This window comes from Furipterus horrens, unplaced genomic scaffold (genome assembly GCF_987537825.1).
Source record: "Furipterus horrens unplaced genomic scaffold, mFurHor1.1.pri manual_scaffold_10, whole genome shotgun sequence".
NCBI lineage: Eukaryota > Metazoa > Chordata > Mammalia > Chiroptera > Furipteridae > Furipterus > Furipterus horrens.
In genome coordinates, this window is record NW_028327180.1 from 39,789,982 (window position 1) to 39,804,004 (window position 14,023).

A 14,023-nucleotide genomic window follows, 5' to 3' on the forward strand; every position below is an offset into this window, starting at 1 on the left:
ATGGGGGATGTGTGTGGCTCGTAGCCAGGCACCTGCACACAACAGCTTCTAGTTAAACAATGGCCCCCTGGCTGAGTTCATCCATCCTTGTTGAGACCATGGTGTGGCAAGGGACTTCTTGAGTCCTCCCCCTCCTCACCCCATTTGGTTTGGCTGGATTGAAATCAAGTCACTTTGCTGGGTTTCTACAAATCCCAGTGTCTTCATCTCTGATAACCTAATGTGATAGAGGCTAAGGAAAGTCGGGCTCAGAAGGTTCCCCCAGTCCCCCAGTCCCCCAGTCCCCCAGTGTAGAGCCTCTCCTAGACCCTGGAAGCCTTTGGTAACACTTGGAGGGAGCTGGCCATTTGTCCTTGAGCTCAGAGCACCTGATCATTTCTGAGAAGAGGGTGTGGTGTGGGTTCTGGGAAGATAGGAGCTCAACACCGCTTGGGTGGGCTACTGGTGTTCTGATGTACAGCTCTTAGCTGGAGAGAGGCTGAGGCCAGTCGGGGAGTGTTTCTTGGACAAACATCCTGAGGTTCCACATCTGGGTGCAGGGGCTTGGACCTTTGTGGCCAAGAAGGCAGGGATTCTCCCAAACCATTGCAGGCCCTGGTCTCCAGCCTGGAGTACATTTCCAAGACATTTTGTCATATACTCCGTAGGGCCCTGTCCCCTGTGAGAAAGTCCTTTATTCAGCCATGGGCAGCCTCTGGGCCCAAGTGCCTTGGGGACCAGAACCTCAGCTCTGTGATCATGTGATTGGGCTATAGGGCAGGGCAGGTGGGTGAGCGGAAGTCAGGAAGGGGTTTGATTTGTAACCACCTTCTCATCCCCTGAGCAATTTAGTTCTCAAGGCAAGACCCTGCGAAGCCTGGAGGGGGTCACTGCTCATGGCTTTGTACTCAGGAAGCCCCTTCTCTTAGCCACACTGGGGTTAGCAGAGGCAGTGGGACCCTGCCTCAGGATGATGGTGGCATTCTGGTACATTCTGGTGCAAGGTGTTTGCTGAGAGCTGGGGTAGATGCTTTAGAGTGAGGGTAGAGGAACAGGACAACCAGCTAAGCTGGTAGCTGAAGGCCTGGACTAGGGTGGAAGACCCCTGCCCCCTGCAAAGATAATGGGGCTCCTAGTGGGGTGTGCTGAGTGGAGAATCTTCTAGACCCCGTCACGTTTCATTTCTCTTAAGTGGACTGCTTGCTCAGGATTTGCAAGGGCAGGCCCTCTGTCAAGGGGTTTAGCAACCCTGGGCTCCTAGGTCCAGCTGAGCTTGGGGAGAAAGTTGGATGGTGCAGTTTCAGAGCTGGAAGCGTGGTGTGCTTAATGCAGAAAGTCCGTGTGCCAGCCAGCAGGGTCCAGAGCTTGGGGAGTTGGACTGGTTTGGGGTTGGGGGGCTCTGAAGGGGACCTACAGTTACTGCCCACTGGGGTGCAGGTCAAAAGGCCCCACCAGCCAGCTGAGTGGGGGGCTGTGCTGCATGCTCTCCAGTAGTTTCTCCAGCCCTTGCCAGGCCTGGCCTACACTCTTGCGGCTCTGGGCCAGGCGCTCGGCTGGCAGCTCTGCAGTGGAGCTGGCAGAGGAGACAACGCCATAGAGCTCGCAGAGGCTGTGCCGTGCTTGTCTCACCCGCTGTTGGAGCTCAGCTGGAAGACCCTGGAGGCCAGAGGCCAGGGTGCTGTAGGCCACGTGGAGCTGTTGGATGAGTCCACAGGCCCTGGACAGAGCCTCCGAATCTGGCGCCTTCAGGAGGAGGGAGAGGTATGAGTAGGGGTCAGAGAGGAGAAGATTCTGGGAACCTTGGCCTCTCATACATACCTCTTGAGTACCGGATTTCTCCACTCTACTTCTTGGACCTGGATCTGGCCATGGCTGTTCTTCTGGAGCCTGCTTGGCCTTCTCAATCTGGAAAGAGCCAAGCGGAGAAATGATGGCTTTTGGTAGGGACCTTTCACACACCTTCCTCTGGGAGTAGGATGAGGGGCCAGTGTGGGCACTCCTAGGCCTGGACTGGAGCCTTGTGTCTAGACCTTTGTGTGGCGTAGAGGGAGGGCAACAAGTTTTAGAGCCACCTGTGCCATAATGGGCTTGTCTTGTAAACTGGCAATAATCCAAATTTCCCATGAGGTCTTCGGGAAGATCAAATAATAGATAATGGGATCCTGTCACCCTCCAGCTCAAAGCCCTCCTGTGACACCCCAGTGCCTGTTGGATAAAACCAACACCTCATCATGGTGTGCATGGTCTGCACCCAGGATGTCTGAGACCTTACCTACCACTGACACCCCATCATGATCTCTGCACATCACTGAACCCTAGATTCTGGGGCCCCTCCTATCCTGTCCCCACCTTCAGTTTACCCTGTCAACCCTGGCTGCCTTCTGCTCCTTGAACATCCAGCTTGTTACTGAGCACACTTTTTTTTAAAAAATTGATTTTAGAGAAAGAAACATCAGTATGTTGTTTCACCCATTTATGCATTCATTTGTTGATTCCTGTATGTGTTCTGACTGAGGATTGAACCTGCATTCTTGGTATTTCAGGATGACACTAACGAACTGAGCTACCTGACCAGGGTTGGGTACTCTGTTCTTATGGTCCCCACTTCTCTCCAGTTATGCGTGGCTCTCCTTGGCATTCACAGTGTGGCTCAAAGGGACACTCTTCTGCCCTGCCCAGACCCTCTGCATGGTTGTCTTGTTTCCTTCTTTGCATTCCCATTGTCTGTAGGTATAGCACTCCCCCTTTATTCTCCGTTTCACTTCCCACTGTTTCAGTTCCCGAGGTTAACCATGATCCAGAAATATTACATGGAAAACTGCAGAAATAAACAGTACATAATTTTGAAATAGGCTGTTCTGAACAGTGTGATGAAATCTCATATGACACTCTGTCCCGCCTGGGACATGAGTCATCCTTTTGTCCAGTGTATCCACACTGTAGATGCCCCACTGCTTTTCAGTCACATAGTAGGCATCCTGGTTATCAGATCAACTACTGGGGTATCACACTGCTCATATTTAAGTCACCCTTATTTTACTTAATGCCACATTAACATCACTTTTATTATAGTATAATTGTTCTATTTTATTACTTATTGTTACTCTTTCACTCTGCCTAAATTATAAATAAAACTTGATTACAGGTATGTATGTAGGAAAAAAACGTAGTATATGTAAAGTTTTGTACTGCCTGGTTTCAGGCATCCACAGTGGGTCTTGGAATGTATTTCCCACAGACAAGGGGAGGGCACTGCTATACTTGGTTTGGTTGTCTGTCTCCTTCTTGGGACACAAGCCCGGTGCAAGCAGTCTGTGGTCATCTTAGTGACTGACAACTGTTGGGTCACTGAAGGTCGATGGGGAAGCCATGGGGAGATAGTTTGACAAAGGTGCCCCATGCAGGGGAAGACACTTACTAGACTGAAGGAGTTCTCAAGCAGGGCCAGTGTGGCTCTGGCTTGGAACTGGCTGTGCTGCAAGTGGCTCAGGGTGTGCTCAAAAGCTCGCTGGCGGAAGCCGTGGGCCAGGTCACCCAGACGCACGAAGTAGCTGCTCTGGTCTGCTGTGGGTACTCTGGGCTCAGGCTCAGAGGCCGCCAACTGAGCTGCAAGGGAAGATGGAATTACTCAGCCAGAGAGGCCCAAGGGCCATCCAGATCTTGGGTTGGACTGATGACAAGCCCTCACAAGGACGTGGGATGCAGCCCATCTTATTCTTACCTTGCTCCTCGGCATTCATAGGGTGGAAGATCTCCCCCAGCTCCTCCAGCTCATCTGGGAGCATTGTAAAAGCCGTGACGCCTTCATGGCTGCAGGCCGTACTTGTGCACCCAGCATTTTCCTTGCCTGGGATGGCACCTTGTGTAAATGTTACTACAGTGGAAACAAGGCCATGGCTGCTGATAGCGGCTTCCCTGGAAAGGTCCTGGCCCTCACATAGAGCGTCTGGGAGGCTGGAGACCCTGCAGGACTGAGCCTCCTGGGGACTCAGGATAATTTCTTCCCCACATTTGTCCAGGTCCCTGTCATTGATGAGTCCACCATAGGAGCTTTCCTTGGAGCCAGGTAACCAATTCTGTATGGTGCCCAGACCAGTATGGACAGCACCCTTGGCCACACCAATTACCCCGGTGAGCCCAGTGGACATCATGTCTTTGGTGCCAGTCAAGATAGTCTTGGTAGTGTCTACACTGGTCTTGACAGCGACATTAGCCATACCCGTTGCCCCAATGAGCCCAGTGGATACTGTGTCTTTGATGCCAATCATAATCTTGGAGGTGTCCATGCCGGCCTGGACAGTACCTTTGGCCACACCCATAGCCCCGGTGAGACCAGTAGCCACAGTGTCTTTGGTTCCCGTGAGAACGGTCTTGGAAGTATCCACGCCAGTCTGGACAGCACCTTTGGCCACTCCCATTGCTCCACTGAGGCCAGTCGAAACAGTGTCTTTGGTGCCGGTCAGGACCGTCTTGGTGGTGTCCACACCGGTCTGGACAACGCCCTTTGCCATTCCCATAGCCCCAGTGAGACCAGTGGCCACAGTGTCTTTGGTTCCTGTGAGAACGGTCTTGGAAGTATCCATCCCTGTCTGGACCGCACCTTTGGCCACTTCTATTGCTCCAGTGAGACCAGTAGACACAGTATCTTTGGTGCCAGTCAGGACTGTCTTGGTGGTGTTCACGCCAGTTTGGACAGCGCCCTTTGCCACACTCATTGCCCCAGTGAGGCCTGTGGCCACAGTGTCTTTGGTTCCCATGAGAACGGTCTTGGAAGTATCCACGCCGGTCTGGACGGCACCTTTGGCCACTCCCATTGCTCCACTGAGGCCAGTTGAAACAGTGTCTTTGGTGCCGGTCAGGACCGCCTTGGTGGTGTCCACGCCGGTCTGGACAACGCCCTTTGCCACTCCCATAGCCCCGGTGAGACCAGTAGCCACAGTGTCTTTGGTTCCTGTGAGAACAGTCTTGGAAGTATCCATCCCTGTCTGGACCGCACCTTTGGCCACTTCTATTGCTCCAGTGAGACCAGTAGACACAGTATCTTTGGTGCCAGTCAGGACTGTCTTGGTGGTGTTCACGCCAGTTTGGACAGCGCCCTTTGCCACACCCATTGCCCCAGTGAGGCCAGTGGCCACAGTGTCTTTGGTTCCCATGAGAACGGTCTTGGAAGTATCCACGCCGGTCTGGACGGCACCTTTGGCCACTCCCATTGCTCCACTGAGGCCAGTTGAAACAGTGTCTTTGGTGCCGGTCAGGACCGTCTTGGTGGTGTCCACACCGGTCTGGACAACGCCCTTTGCCATTCCCATAGCCCCAGTGAGACCAGTGGCCACAGTGTCTTTGGTTCCTGTGAGAACGGTCTTGGAAGTATCCATCCCTGTCTGGACCGCACCTTTGGCCACTTCTATTGCTCCAGTGAGACCAGTAGACACAGTATCTTTGGTGCCAGTCAGGACTGTCTTGGTGGTGTTCACGCCAGTTTGGACAGCGCCCTTTGCCACACCCATTGCCCCAGTGAGGCCAGTGGCCACAGTGTCTTTGGTTCCCATGAGAACGGTCTTGGAAGTATCCACGCTGCTCTGGACGGCACCTTTGGCCACTCCCATTGCTCCACTGAGGCCAGTTGAAACAGTGTCTTTGGTGCCGGTCAGGACCGCCTTGGTGGTGTCCACGCCGGTCTGGACAACGCCCTTTGCCACTCCCATAGCCCCGGTGAGACCAGTAGCCACAGTGTCTTTGGTTCCTGTGAGAACAGTCTTGGAAGTATCCATCCCTGTCTGGACCGCACCTTTGGCCACTTCTATTGCTCCAGTGAGACCAGTAGACACAGTATCTTTGGTGCCAGTCAGGACTGTCTTGGTGGTGTTCACGCCAGTTTGGACAGCGCCCTTTGCCACACCCATTGCCCCAGTGAGACCAGTGGCCACAGTGTCTTTGGTTCCCATGAGAACGGTCTTGGAAGTATCCACGCCGGTCTGGACGGCACCTTTGGCCACTCCCATTGCTCCACTGAGGCCAGTTGAAACAGTGTCTTTGGTGCCGGTCAGGACCGTCTTGGTGGTGTCCACGCCGGTCTGGACAACGCCCTTTGCCACTCCCATTGCCCCGGTGAGGCCAGTGACCAGAGTGTCTTTGGTGCCAGTCAGGACTGTCTTGGTGCTGTCCATACCTGTCTGGACGGTACCTTTGGCAACTCCCATTGCCCCAGTGAGGCCCGTGGCCACAGTGCCCTTGGTGCCAGTCAAGACTGTCTTGGTGGTGTCCACGCCAGTCTGGATGACACCTTTGGCCACTCCCATTGCCCCAGTGAGGCCAGTGGCCACAGTGTCTTTGGTTCCCGTGAGAACGGTCTTGGAAGTATTCACACCTGTCTGGACGGCACCTTTAGCCACTCCCAAAGCTCCAGTGAGGCCTGTGGCCACAGTGTCTTTGGTGCCTGTCAGGACCGTCTTGGTGGTGTCCCCGCCAGTCTGGAGGACACCTTTGGCCATTCCCATTGCCCCGGTGAGGCCAGTGGCCACAGTGTCCTTGGTTCCCTTGAGAACAGTCTTGGAAGTATCCACGCTGGTCTGGACAGCACCTTTGGCTACTCCCAAAGCTCCAGTGAGGCCTGTGGCCACAGTGTCTTTAGTGCCAGTCAGGACTATCTTGGTGGTGTCCATCCCTGTCTGGACAGCACCTTTGGCAACTCCCATTGCCCCCATGAGGCCAGTGGCCACAGTGTCTTTGGTTCCCACAAGAACGGTCTTAGATGTATTCACACCGGTCTGAATGGCACCTTTGGCCACTCCCATTGCTCCACTGAGGCCAGTGGACACAGTGTCTTTGGCTCCAGTCAGGACCGTTTTGGTGGTATCCCCGCCAGTCTGGATTACACCTTTGGCCACTCCCATTGCCCCGGTGAGGCCAGTGGCCATAGTGTCTTTGGTTCCAGTCAAGACAGTCTTGGTGGTGTCCACGCCAGTTTGGACAATGCCTTTGGCCACACCCTTTGCCCCTGTGAGGCCCGTGGCCACAGTGTCTTTGGTGCCGGTCAGGACTGTCTTGGTGGTATCCATACCTGTCCGGACAGCACCTTTGGCTACTCCCATTGCTCCACTGAGGCCAGTGGCCACAGTGTCTTTGGTTCCCATGAGAACGGTCTTGGAAGTATCCACGCCGGTCTGGACGGCACCTTTGGCCACTCCCATTGCTCCAGTGAGGCCAGTGGACACAGTGTCTTTGGCACCGGTCAGGACCATCTTGGTGGTGTCTCCTCCAGTCTGGATGACACCCTTGGCCATATCCATTGCCCCGGTGAAGCCGGTGGCCACAGTGTCTTTGGTTCCCATGAGAACGGTCTTGGAAGTATCTACGCTGGTCTGGACGGCACCTTTGGCCACTCCCATTGCTCCAGTGAGGCCAGTAGACACTGTGTCTTTGGTGCCGGTCAGGACCGTCTTGGTGGTGTCCTGACTGGTCTGGATGACACCCTTTGCCACACCCATTGCCCCGGTGAGGCCAGTGGCCAGAGTGTCTTTGGTGCCAGTCAGGACTGTCTTGGTGGTATTCATGCCAGTTTGGATGGTGCCCTTGGCCACACCCATTGCCCCAGTGAGACCCGTGGCCACAGTGTCTTTGGTTCCTGTAAGAACAGTCTTGGAAGTATCCACACCAGTCTTGACGGCACCCTTGGCCATTCCCATTGCACTATCGAGACCAGTGGACACTGTGTCTTTGGTGCCTGTAAGGACTGCTTTAGAGCTGTCCAGGCCTCCTTGAATAGCCCCTGTGGCCATGTTCACAGCACCTGTCACTCCACTGCTGATGTTGTCCTTTGTGCCAGTTAGCACAGTCTTGGTGGTGTCCACACCAGTCTGAATGGCACCTTTGGCCATGCCCACTACTTCCATGACCCCACTGGCCACAGCGTCCTTGGTTCCTGTGAGCACAGGTCGGGTCACATCGAGTCCTCCCTGGCCCATATATTTTGCTGAATCCATCACATTGGCCACTCCAGAAGAGATGGCATCTGTGGTTTTGGTCATCGTCGAGCACACCAGGTCCTTGGCCCCAGAGATCATCTGATGCAAAAAGACACGTGTGGTCATGAGTAGAGCTGGGAGACACTTCCCTTCCCAGATTTCTGCTAACCTGATTCCTGATTTGTTATCCAGAGGCCCCGTGTCCTCGCTGCGCATCCCTAATGTACCTATGGTTTTCCAGGACTAAGGCTTAACAAGCTCTGTCATCGTGTCAAATTACTCCCACAAGTCAATAGGTTCCCCATTGATGACAGTGGGTCTCTTACACCTTTGGAACCCTTGACAAGGTGCCTTGGCTTTGGGGTCCATAGCTATTGAATTACTTTTGTTCATTTTTAGCAGAAATTGAGCATGGTTTTCCCTGTTAACAGTGAAGAGATCAAATTGTTCATTAAAATGAATGTGTTCAACTAAGAGAAGGGAATGAATGTTTGGAAAAGCAGTAAACAAAAAGTACAGGGACAAGTATTGGGTTTAAGGTTTAAGGAATTGTTGATAACTAATTTTTAACTACCCAATGACAGTTATCTTGAGTTCAGCCAAACTACAAAAGGGTTGTAATGGCCTAGGGTTGCCACCACTCAGGTGCAGCCATGAGTGTGCTCTTTTTAATTCAGTGGTTCTCACAAGGGCGATCCTGCATGTCCCCTACCCCCCACCTGGGGACACTGGGCAATATCTGGGGACATCTGTGGCTGTTGTGACTGGAGAGAGAGCGCTACTTGCATTGATTAGGTGGGCGCCTGAGATGCTGTGCAATAAATACCCCACCATGCCCAGGACTGCCTCACAACCAAGAACGATCCTGCCTCAAATGGCCAGAGTACTGATGTGGAGAAGCTCTGAAATTTTATTCCACTACATGCCTCCTGCCCAGCATTGAATCAAGTGGGAACCTTGGGCTCTGTGCCTGCAGAGATCCAGGTTCAAATTTCAACTCTAATGCACTCGCTGTGTGAAAGCCACATGCCTTCTTGAGCCAGTTTCTGAAAAATCATGGTTAAAACAGCACTTCCTTCAAGGCTTGGGGGCGGGGGGCAGGTCACAGGGTACCTAAAGCGCTTTACAGATAGTTAACATGAGTGGAGAGGAGCAGAGAAGGAATGCATAAATGGAAAGGGGGCACGTGGTGTGTTTTCATTTGGGCTAGAAGGACCTGCTGGGGTTCTTCGCCCTCTGAGACGGTAAGATCTAGTTGAGCTGAGGGCAGAGGGAGACTAGGAAGACCAGAGTGGGGGCATGTGCTGGGTGGAGGAGTTGCTATCAGGCCTCTGCAACCCTGCTGTGGCCTCAGCTGGCTTACATCAGCCCCTTTGCTTGACCCAGCCTTGTGGACAGGATAAAATGGGCAGTCCCCATGTATTCAGGACAGGGTGGTTGCAGCTTTGGTGCATTTTAGCCTCTGACTGCCCCTGGGTTCAAATCCCAAGCTACCACATCCAGCTGTGTGACCTTTGGCAGGTGGCTCAGCTTTTCTGTGTCTCACCTATTATGTGGGGTACTATTTACTCCCTCACAGGCTGGTTGGGAGGATTAACTTTTTAGGAACCCATATAAAGCATGGTGCCCAGAGCCTGACATGTGGTGAGTGAGTTGCTGTTGTTTGGGTCACATCATGCTAGACATGGAGCCGGGGGCTCTCAGTACTCTGGAGCTTGACTGTGCTGGGCAGTGAGGCAGTACTGAACGCATTTCACAGATGTGGAAATGGAGGCTCTTAGGTGAAGGATCTGCCTGGAATCCCATAGTAGGACACAGGGGTGTCTGTTCTCTCCTTGGGCAGGAAACAAAATATCCCCAAGGGAGGCAGAGTCTCTGACAGCCCTTCTCACCTTGTCTGAAGGCGGCAGGTTCTCCACCTCCCTTGCCATCTGCTTCGGGTTGGTAGCTGCTGTGGGGACAGGAGCTAGTCAAGCACCCCAGGGAAGGCGAGGGAAGTGAGCTGGCATCAGCCATCCTGGTGCCCATTGCGCAATTGACAGGCACAGCCCGAAAGGTCAGGAATGTCCCAGCCACCCCGCCAGGAACAGCAGGAGGTGACATCCATGGCCATGGGCTTGGCTCCCTTTGACCCCACCCCATACCACCAGGGCCTCGGTTTCCTGGAACAGGGGCTCCCTGGTGTTTTCTTTGCCTGGGTCCTGGGTGCTGGAGGCCCTCCAGGGAGGCTGCAGGGAGAGGAGTCAGAGCCCCGCCCCACCCCTGCTACAGCTGGCAGTTGCCTGTCAGACCTGGGTATGTGGAGCAGAAGTCATCGACAAAGGGCTCTGGGCCCAGAGTGAGGCCCAGCCCAGCCAGCCACCCCAAGCCTGCTCCGCCCCTGCACCAGCCCCTCTGTGTGCCTTGAGTACCCTGGCTGAATATCTGGAGGGTGGGGAGATCCCAGGCTCTGCTGCTCCAGGGAAGCTACTGTCTCTCTTTAGGAACCAGGATCGCTTCTGGACCACAGGCATTGCAAATGGGGTGATGGGATGTGGGGGGGTGTGTGGAGAGCATGGGCGGTACTGCAGGGAGACAGGCTGTGTTCACATTCCCACTTTTGCTGCTTAAGCCACATTGGGCCACTCACCTGTCATATTTATGCCTCAGTTTCCCCATCTGGTACTAAATGAGCATTGCCAGTCACATATAAAATGTCCTCAAAATGTCCAGAAGTCCCTACTAGGATATTTCCTATTGTTGGGGTTCCCGTCCAAATCCCCCACTCTAAGAAGCTGTGTACTCACCCTGGGCCTGGGTGGCCTGGGGTGTGGTAGCATTTGCGGAATCAGCAACTGACCGGACCTCTCTTGCTGGGCTGTGGGCATTGGCCACCAGGTTCCGAGCAGAACTGAAGCCAGGCAAGAACCCCAAGAAGCTGCTCAGGCTCTGTGGGGAGGGGGCAGCATGAGCAGGGCTGGGGTGGGGTGGAGGAAAAACAAGACAGCCCTGGGCTTCCACACCTCCTCAGGCCCCTGCTTTTGGGTGACCTCAAGTTTCAAGCCTCAGTTTCCTCGCCTGGACAATGGGCAGGTGCAGCCGGCCTCCCATGGACAGAGGAAAAGCTTGTCCTAATCTCCAAGGCATTCTTCCATGACCCCCATTTCACAGATGGGGGAAATAGAGGCTCAGAGAGGGGCCATGGCTCACCCACAGTCACCACAGTAGGAAAGGAGCCGAGGTCTGTTTGAACCACCCCCACCCCCACCTTGGGACAGGAGGGAAGAGTTAGCATGATGGCTCTCAGAGCCCTCTCACTCCACCCGCAAAACTCCTCCCGAACCCAAGGACTGTGGAGGTCACCTTCCCAAGGTTCTGGGGGTATCTCCCTCCTGTACCTCCCCTTACCTTGCCCTTGGGTTTGGGCTCCTGGCCTCCTTCCCCTTGAGCAGACATGTTAATACTCTAAGCAGCTGGAACAGGGCAGAGAGTGTTCATAAATGGGGGATCCCAGGCCTCTTGCCCCACATCCATGCTGCCAAGTACCCCCAGATACCCACCTGGAGACCTGGCCTCGCCCTGGCATTGCTCACCTGGACTGTGTGAGGGTCCTTTGGAGAGACTGGTGGCGCAGCTGGCAGCTGGCTGCGCTTTCAGCTCCCAGGCCTTATAGGGTCTGGGGCAGGCACAGGCCTGGCCAGCAGAGGCAGGCAGCCAGTGGGCTGGGGGAGGGCCCTGGATAGTCACGTGTCTGCCTGCCCTGCCCAGAATGGGCCCCGGGCCCACACCTTTCCCCTTCTCTCCGTACTGGGCCACCTCTGCCCACGGCACCACCCCCACCAAGCTGAGTGAGTCACAGGCCATCCTGTGCCCCTGAAACTTGGCCTATATGCCCTCTTGGCCTGTTCTTTTCATCCATGAGATGGGCATGGTTCAAATCTCAGCTCTACTGGGATGCCTTGGCCTCAGTTACACCTTCAGACTCTTCACTGTGGCCTACAATGTTCTGCTTCCCCTCTTCCTTCATTTCCCTTGGCTCTCTCCCCCTTGATCACTTTAGCCACAGGAGTCTCCTTGCTGTTCCTCTAAATCTCCAGGCATCCTCCTACCTCAGGGCCTTTACATGTGCTTTCCTTTATGCCTACAGTACTCATTCCCAGACACCCACACCACTCCCTCCCTCCCTGTGTTCCCTGCAATAGAACAGTACCTGGCACACAGTTGGCACTTAATAAACGTTTGGTTAAATGGACTGACTCAGGGTGGTTGTGAGTGTGAAATGAGGTCACACATGTGACTTATTTATCCCTTTGCCTGGTACCTAGCAGGTGATCAACAGGCATTAGCTTAGCATTGTTCAGGCAGAGAGGAGTAGCATCTGTCCTCAGCAGGGAGGGAACATGGCACTCTCTGAAAGGGACTTCCCTTGAGAAAGGAGCCAAAATGTAGACCAAGGCAGAGCACTGACAGCTAGGGGCACATTAAGAGTGAGAACCAGGCATGGTAGGCTGGGGCTAATCCAAGGTCGGTTCCTGGAAGAGTCCTTTTGTGCCTGGGGCCACAGAACCAGGAAGTGGCAGAGACAGGATTCAAATCCAGACCCTGAGGCTATGTGTAGAACGACCTGTCTGTGGATAGGTGCACACATGACCAGAGGAGTGACTGCCATGCCCTCCCTGGGCTCTTTCCCTCTTGCCTGCCTCTGAAACAGGGATGCCAGTAATGTGCTGGTGGTAGCTGGTGAAAGACCCAGCTGGTGGCTCTGGGCTCTCAGCTGGAAGAATGGAGGGTCCTCTCTCTGGGTCTGAGGACCCCTAGGTTGTCTCCTTGGACCATGGCCCAAACAAATAGTCAAGAAACAAAAGGCGGGATCACCCAGACTCTCCAGCCAATACTTCCTAAAGGTGACATTGGGTTGGGTGGATCCTGGGCATGCCCTTCCCCTTAGGGCTGCCACAGCACAATGAGGTAAAGGGGTACCCAGCAAAAATAATAATAATGATTGTAAACACCAAGTCAGGTCTTGTCCTGCTCCTGCCCACAGCCTTCCAGGGCTCCCACCTCCCTTGGGGTAAAGGCCCAATTTCTCCCCATGGCCTGTAGGCTCTGGATGACCTGTTCCCTTTCCTCACATACTCCCTTTCTCCCCCTCACTCTGCCCTAGCCATACAGGCCTCTTTGCTCTTTCTCCAATAGGCCAGGCAAGGTCCTGCCCCAGGGCCTTTGCATAGGTTGTGCCCCTTGCTTGGAATGTTCTTTAGTCTTGGCTCATATGTCACCTCCTCAGAGAGGCCTTCCTGGACCCCTTCTCCTACTTAAAAATATACCTCTCGAACCCCTACACACTTCCCATTGTCTTTCTCTTTTATTTTTCTCATTCTGACACTAAGAAAAGTAATTTACTTATTTTTCTTGTTTATTGTCTGTCTCCTACTGTATTATTAAGCCATAGAGGATAGGATTTTTATCCATTTTGTTCAGTGCCATGTCTCCAAGGTAGAGAAGTGCTTGGCACACAACAGGTGCTCTACAAATATTTGTTGACTGAATGAGTTGAATAATAGCTGCTGTGGGTGAAGTGTTTACTAGGATTGGGCACGACTTAACCTATTTTGCAGAGGAGAAAACGGGTTTGGAGAGGGGAAGTCGCTTGTCTGCCCACCTGTAGGCAAGACTGGGACTCACCCCGAGTGACAGGGAGCCAGGGAGGTTCCTGAGCAGGGGCAGTGAAGTGAATCTGGCCAGCGGGAAGCAGTCAGGGCTGAGTCCCAGGGAAGCCAGGGGTCACCCTGACTTCATTGAATCAGACTGGTTTCCCAACACCCTGCCTAGCCACCAGGGAGTCTGAGGGGCAGCCAAGAATGTAGTCAGAACACGGGAGGGCCCCCATGAGACTGCCTTGTGGCCCTTGCTCTGCCTCTGTCTCCCCAATCCTGACCAGTGGAAAAACCACAGCAAGATCAGCTTCTGGGGGTCCAGGGAGGTGGATATAGGAGGGTCTGACCCATTTAACTTGTTTCTCCTGAGATCCTGCTCCCTATAGTTTCCAAGACGTTCATTTATACTAAAGTGTGAACTTTCACTCCAGGAAGCACATCTGA

The 14,023-nt window shown here is 53.9% G+C and overlaps 1 protein-coding gene across 3 annotated transcripts; it reads right to left on the reverse strand.

The window, feature by feature from the left end:
• Positions 1 to 1,340: 1,340 nt before the first annotated feature.
• PLIN4 (perilipin 4) lies at positions 1,341 to 11,608 on the reverse strand. Of its 3 annotated transcripts, none has more exons than XM_090289390.1 (8): positions 11,516 to 11,608; positions 11,331 to 11,395; positions 10,730 to 10,871; positions 9,836 to 9,891; positions 3,701 to 8,042; positions 3,398 to 3,585; positions 1,798 to 1,884; positions 1,341 to 1,722 (listed from the first exon to the last, which is right to left on the reverse strand). In XM_090289390.1, the coding sequence occupies exons 2-8, from the start codon at positions 11,376 to 11,378 to the stop codon at positions 1,396 to 1,398; spliced, it is 5,190 nt and encodes a 1,729-aa protein (XP_090145516.1). In that variant the 5' UTR covers positions 11,379 to 11,395; positions 11,516 to 11,608; the 3' UTR covers positions 1,341 to 1,395. The 3 variants fall into 3 exon arrangements, with proteins under 3 accessions (XP_090145516.1, XP_090145514.1, XP_090145515.1); XM_090289388.1 differs by having other exon boundaries at positions 9,836 to 9,894; XM_090289389.1 differs by having other exon boundaries at positions 9,836 to 9,894; positions 11,483 to 11,608.
• Positions 11,609 to 14,023: the final 2,415 nt, after the last annotated feature.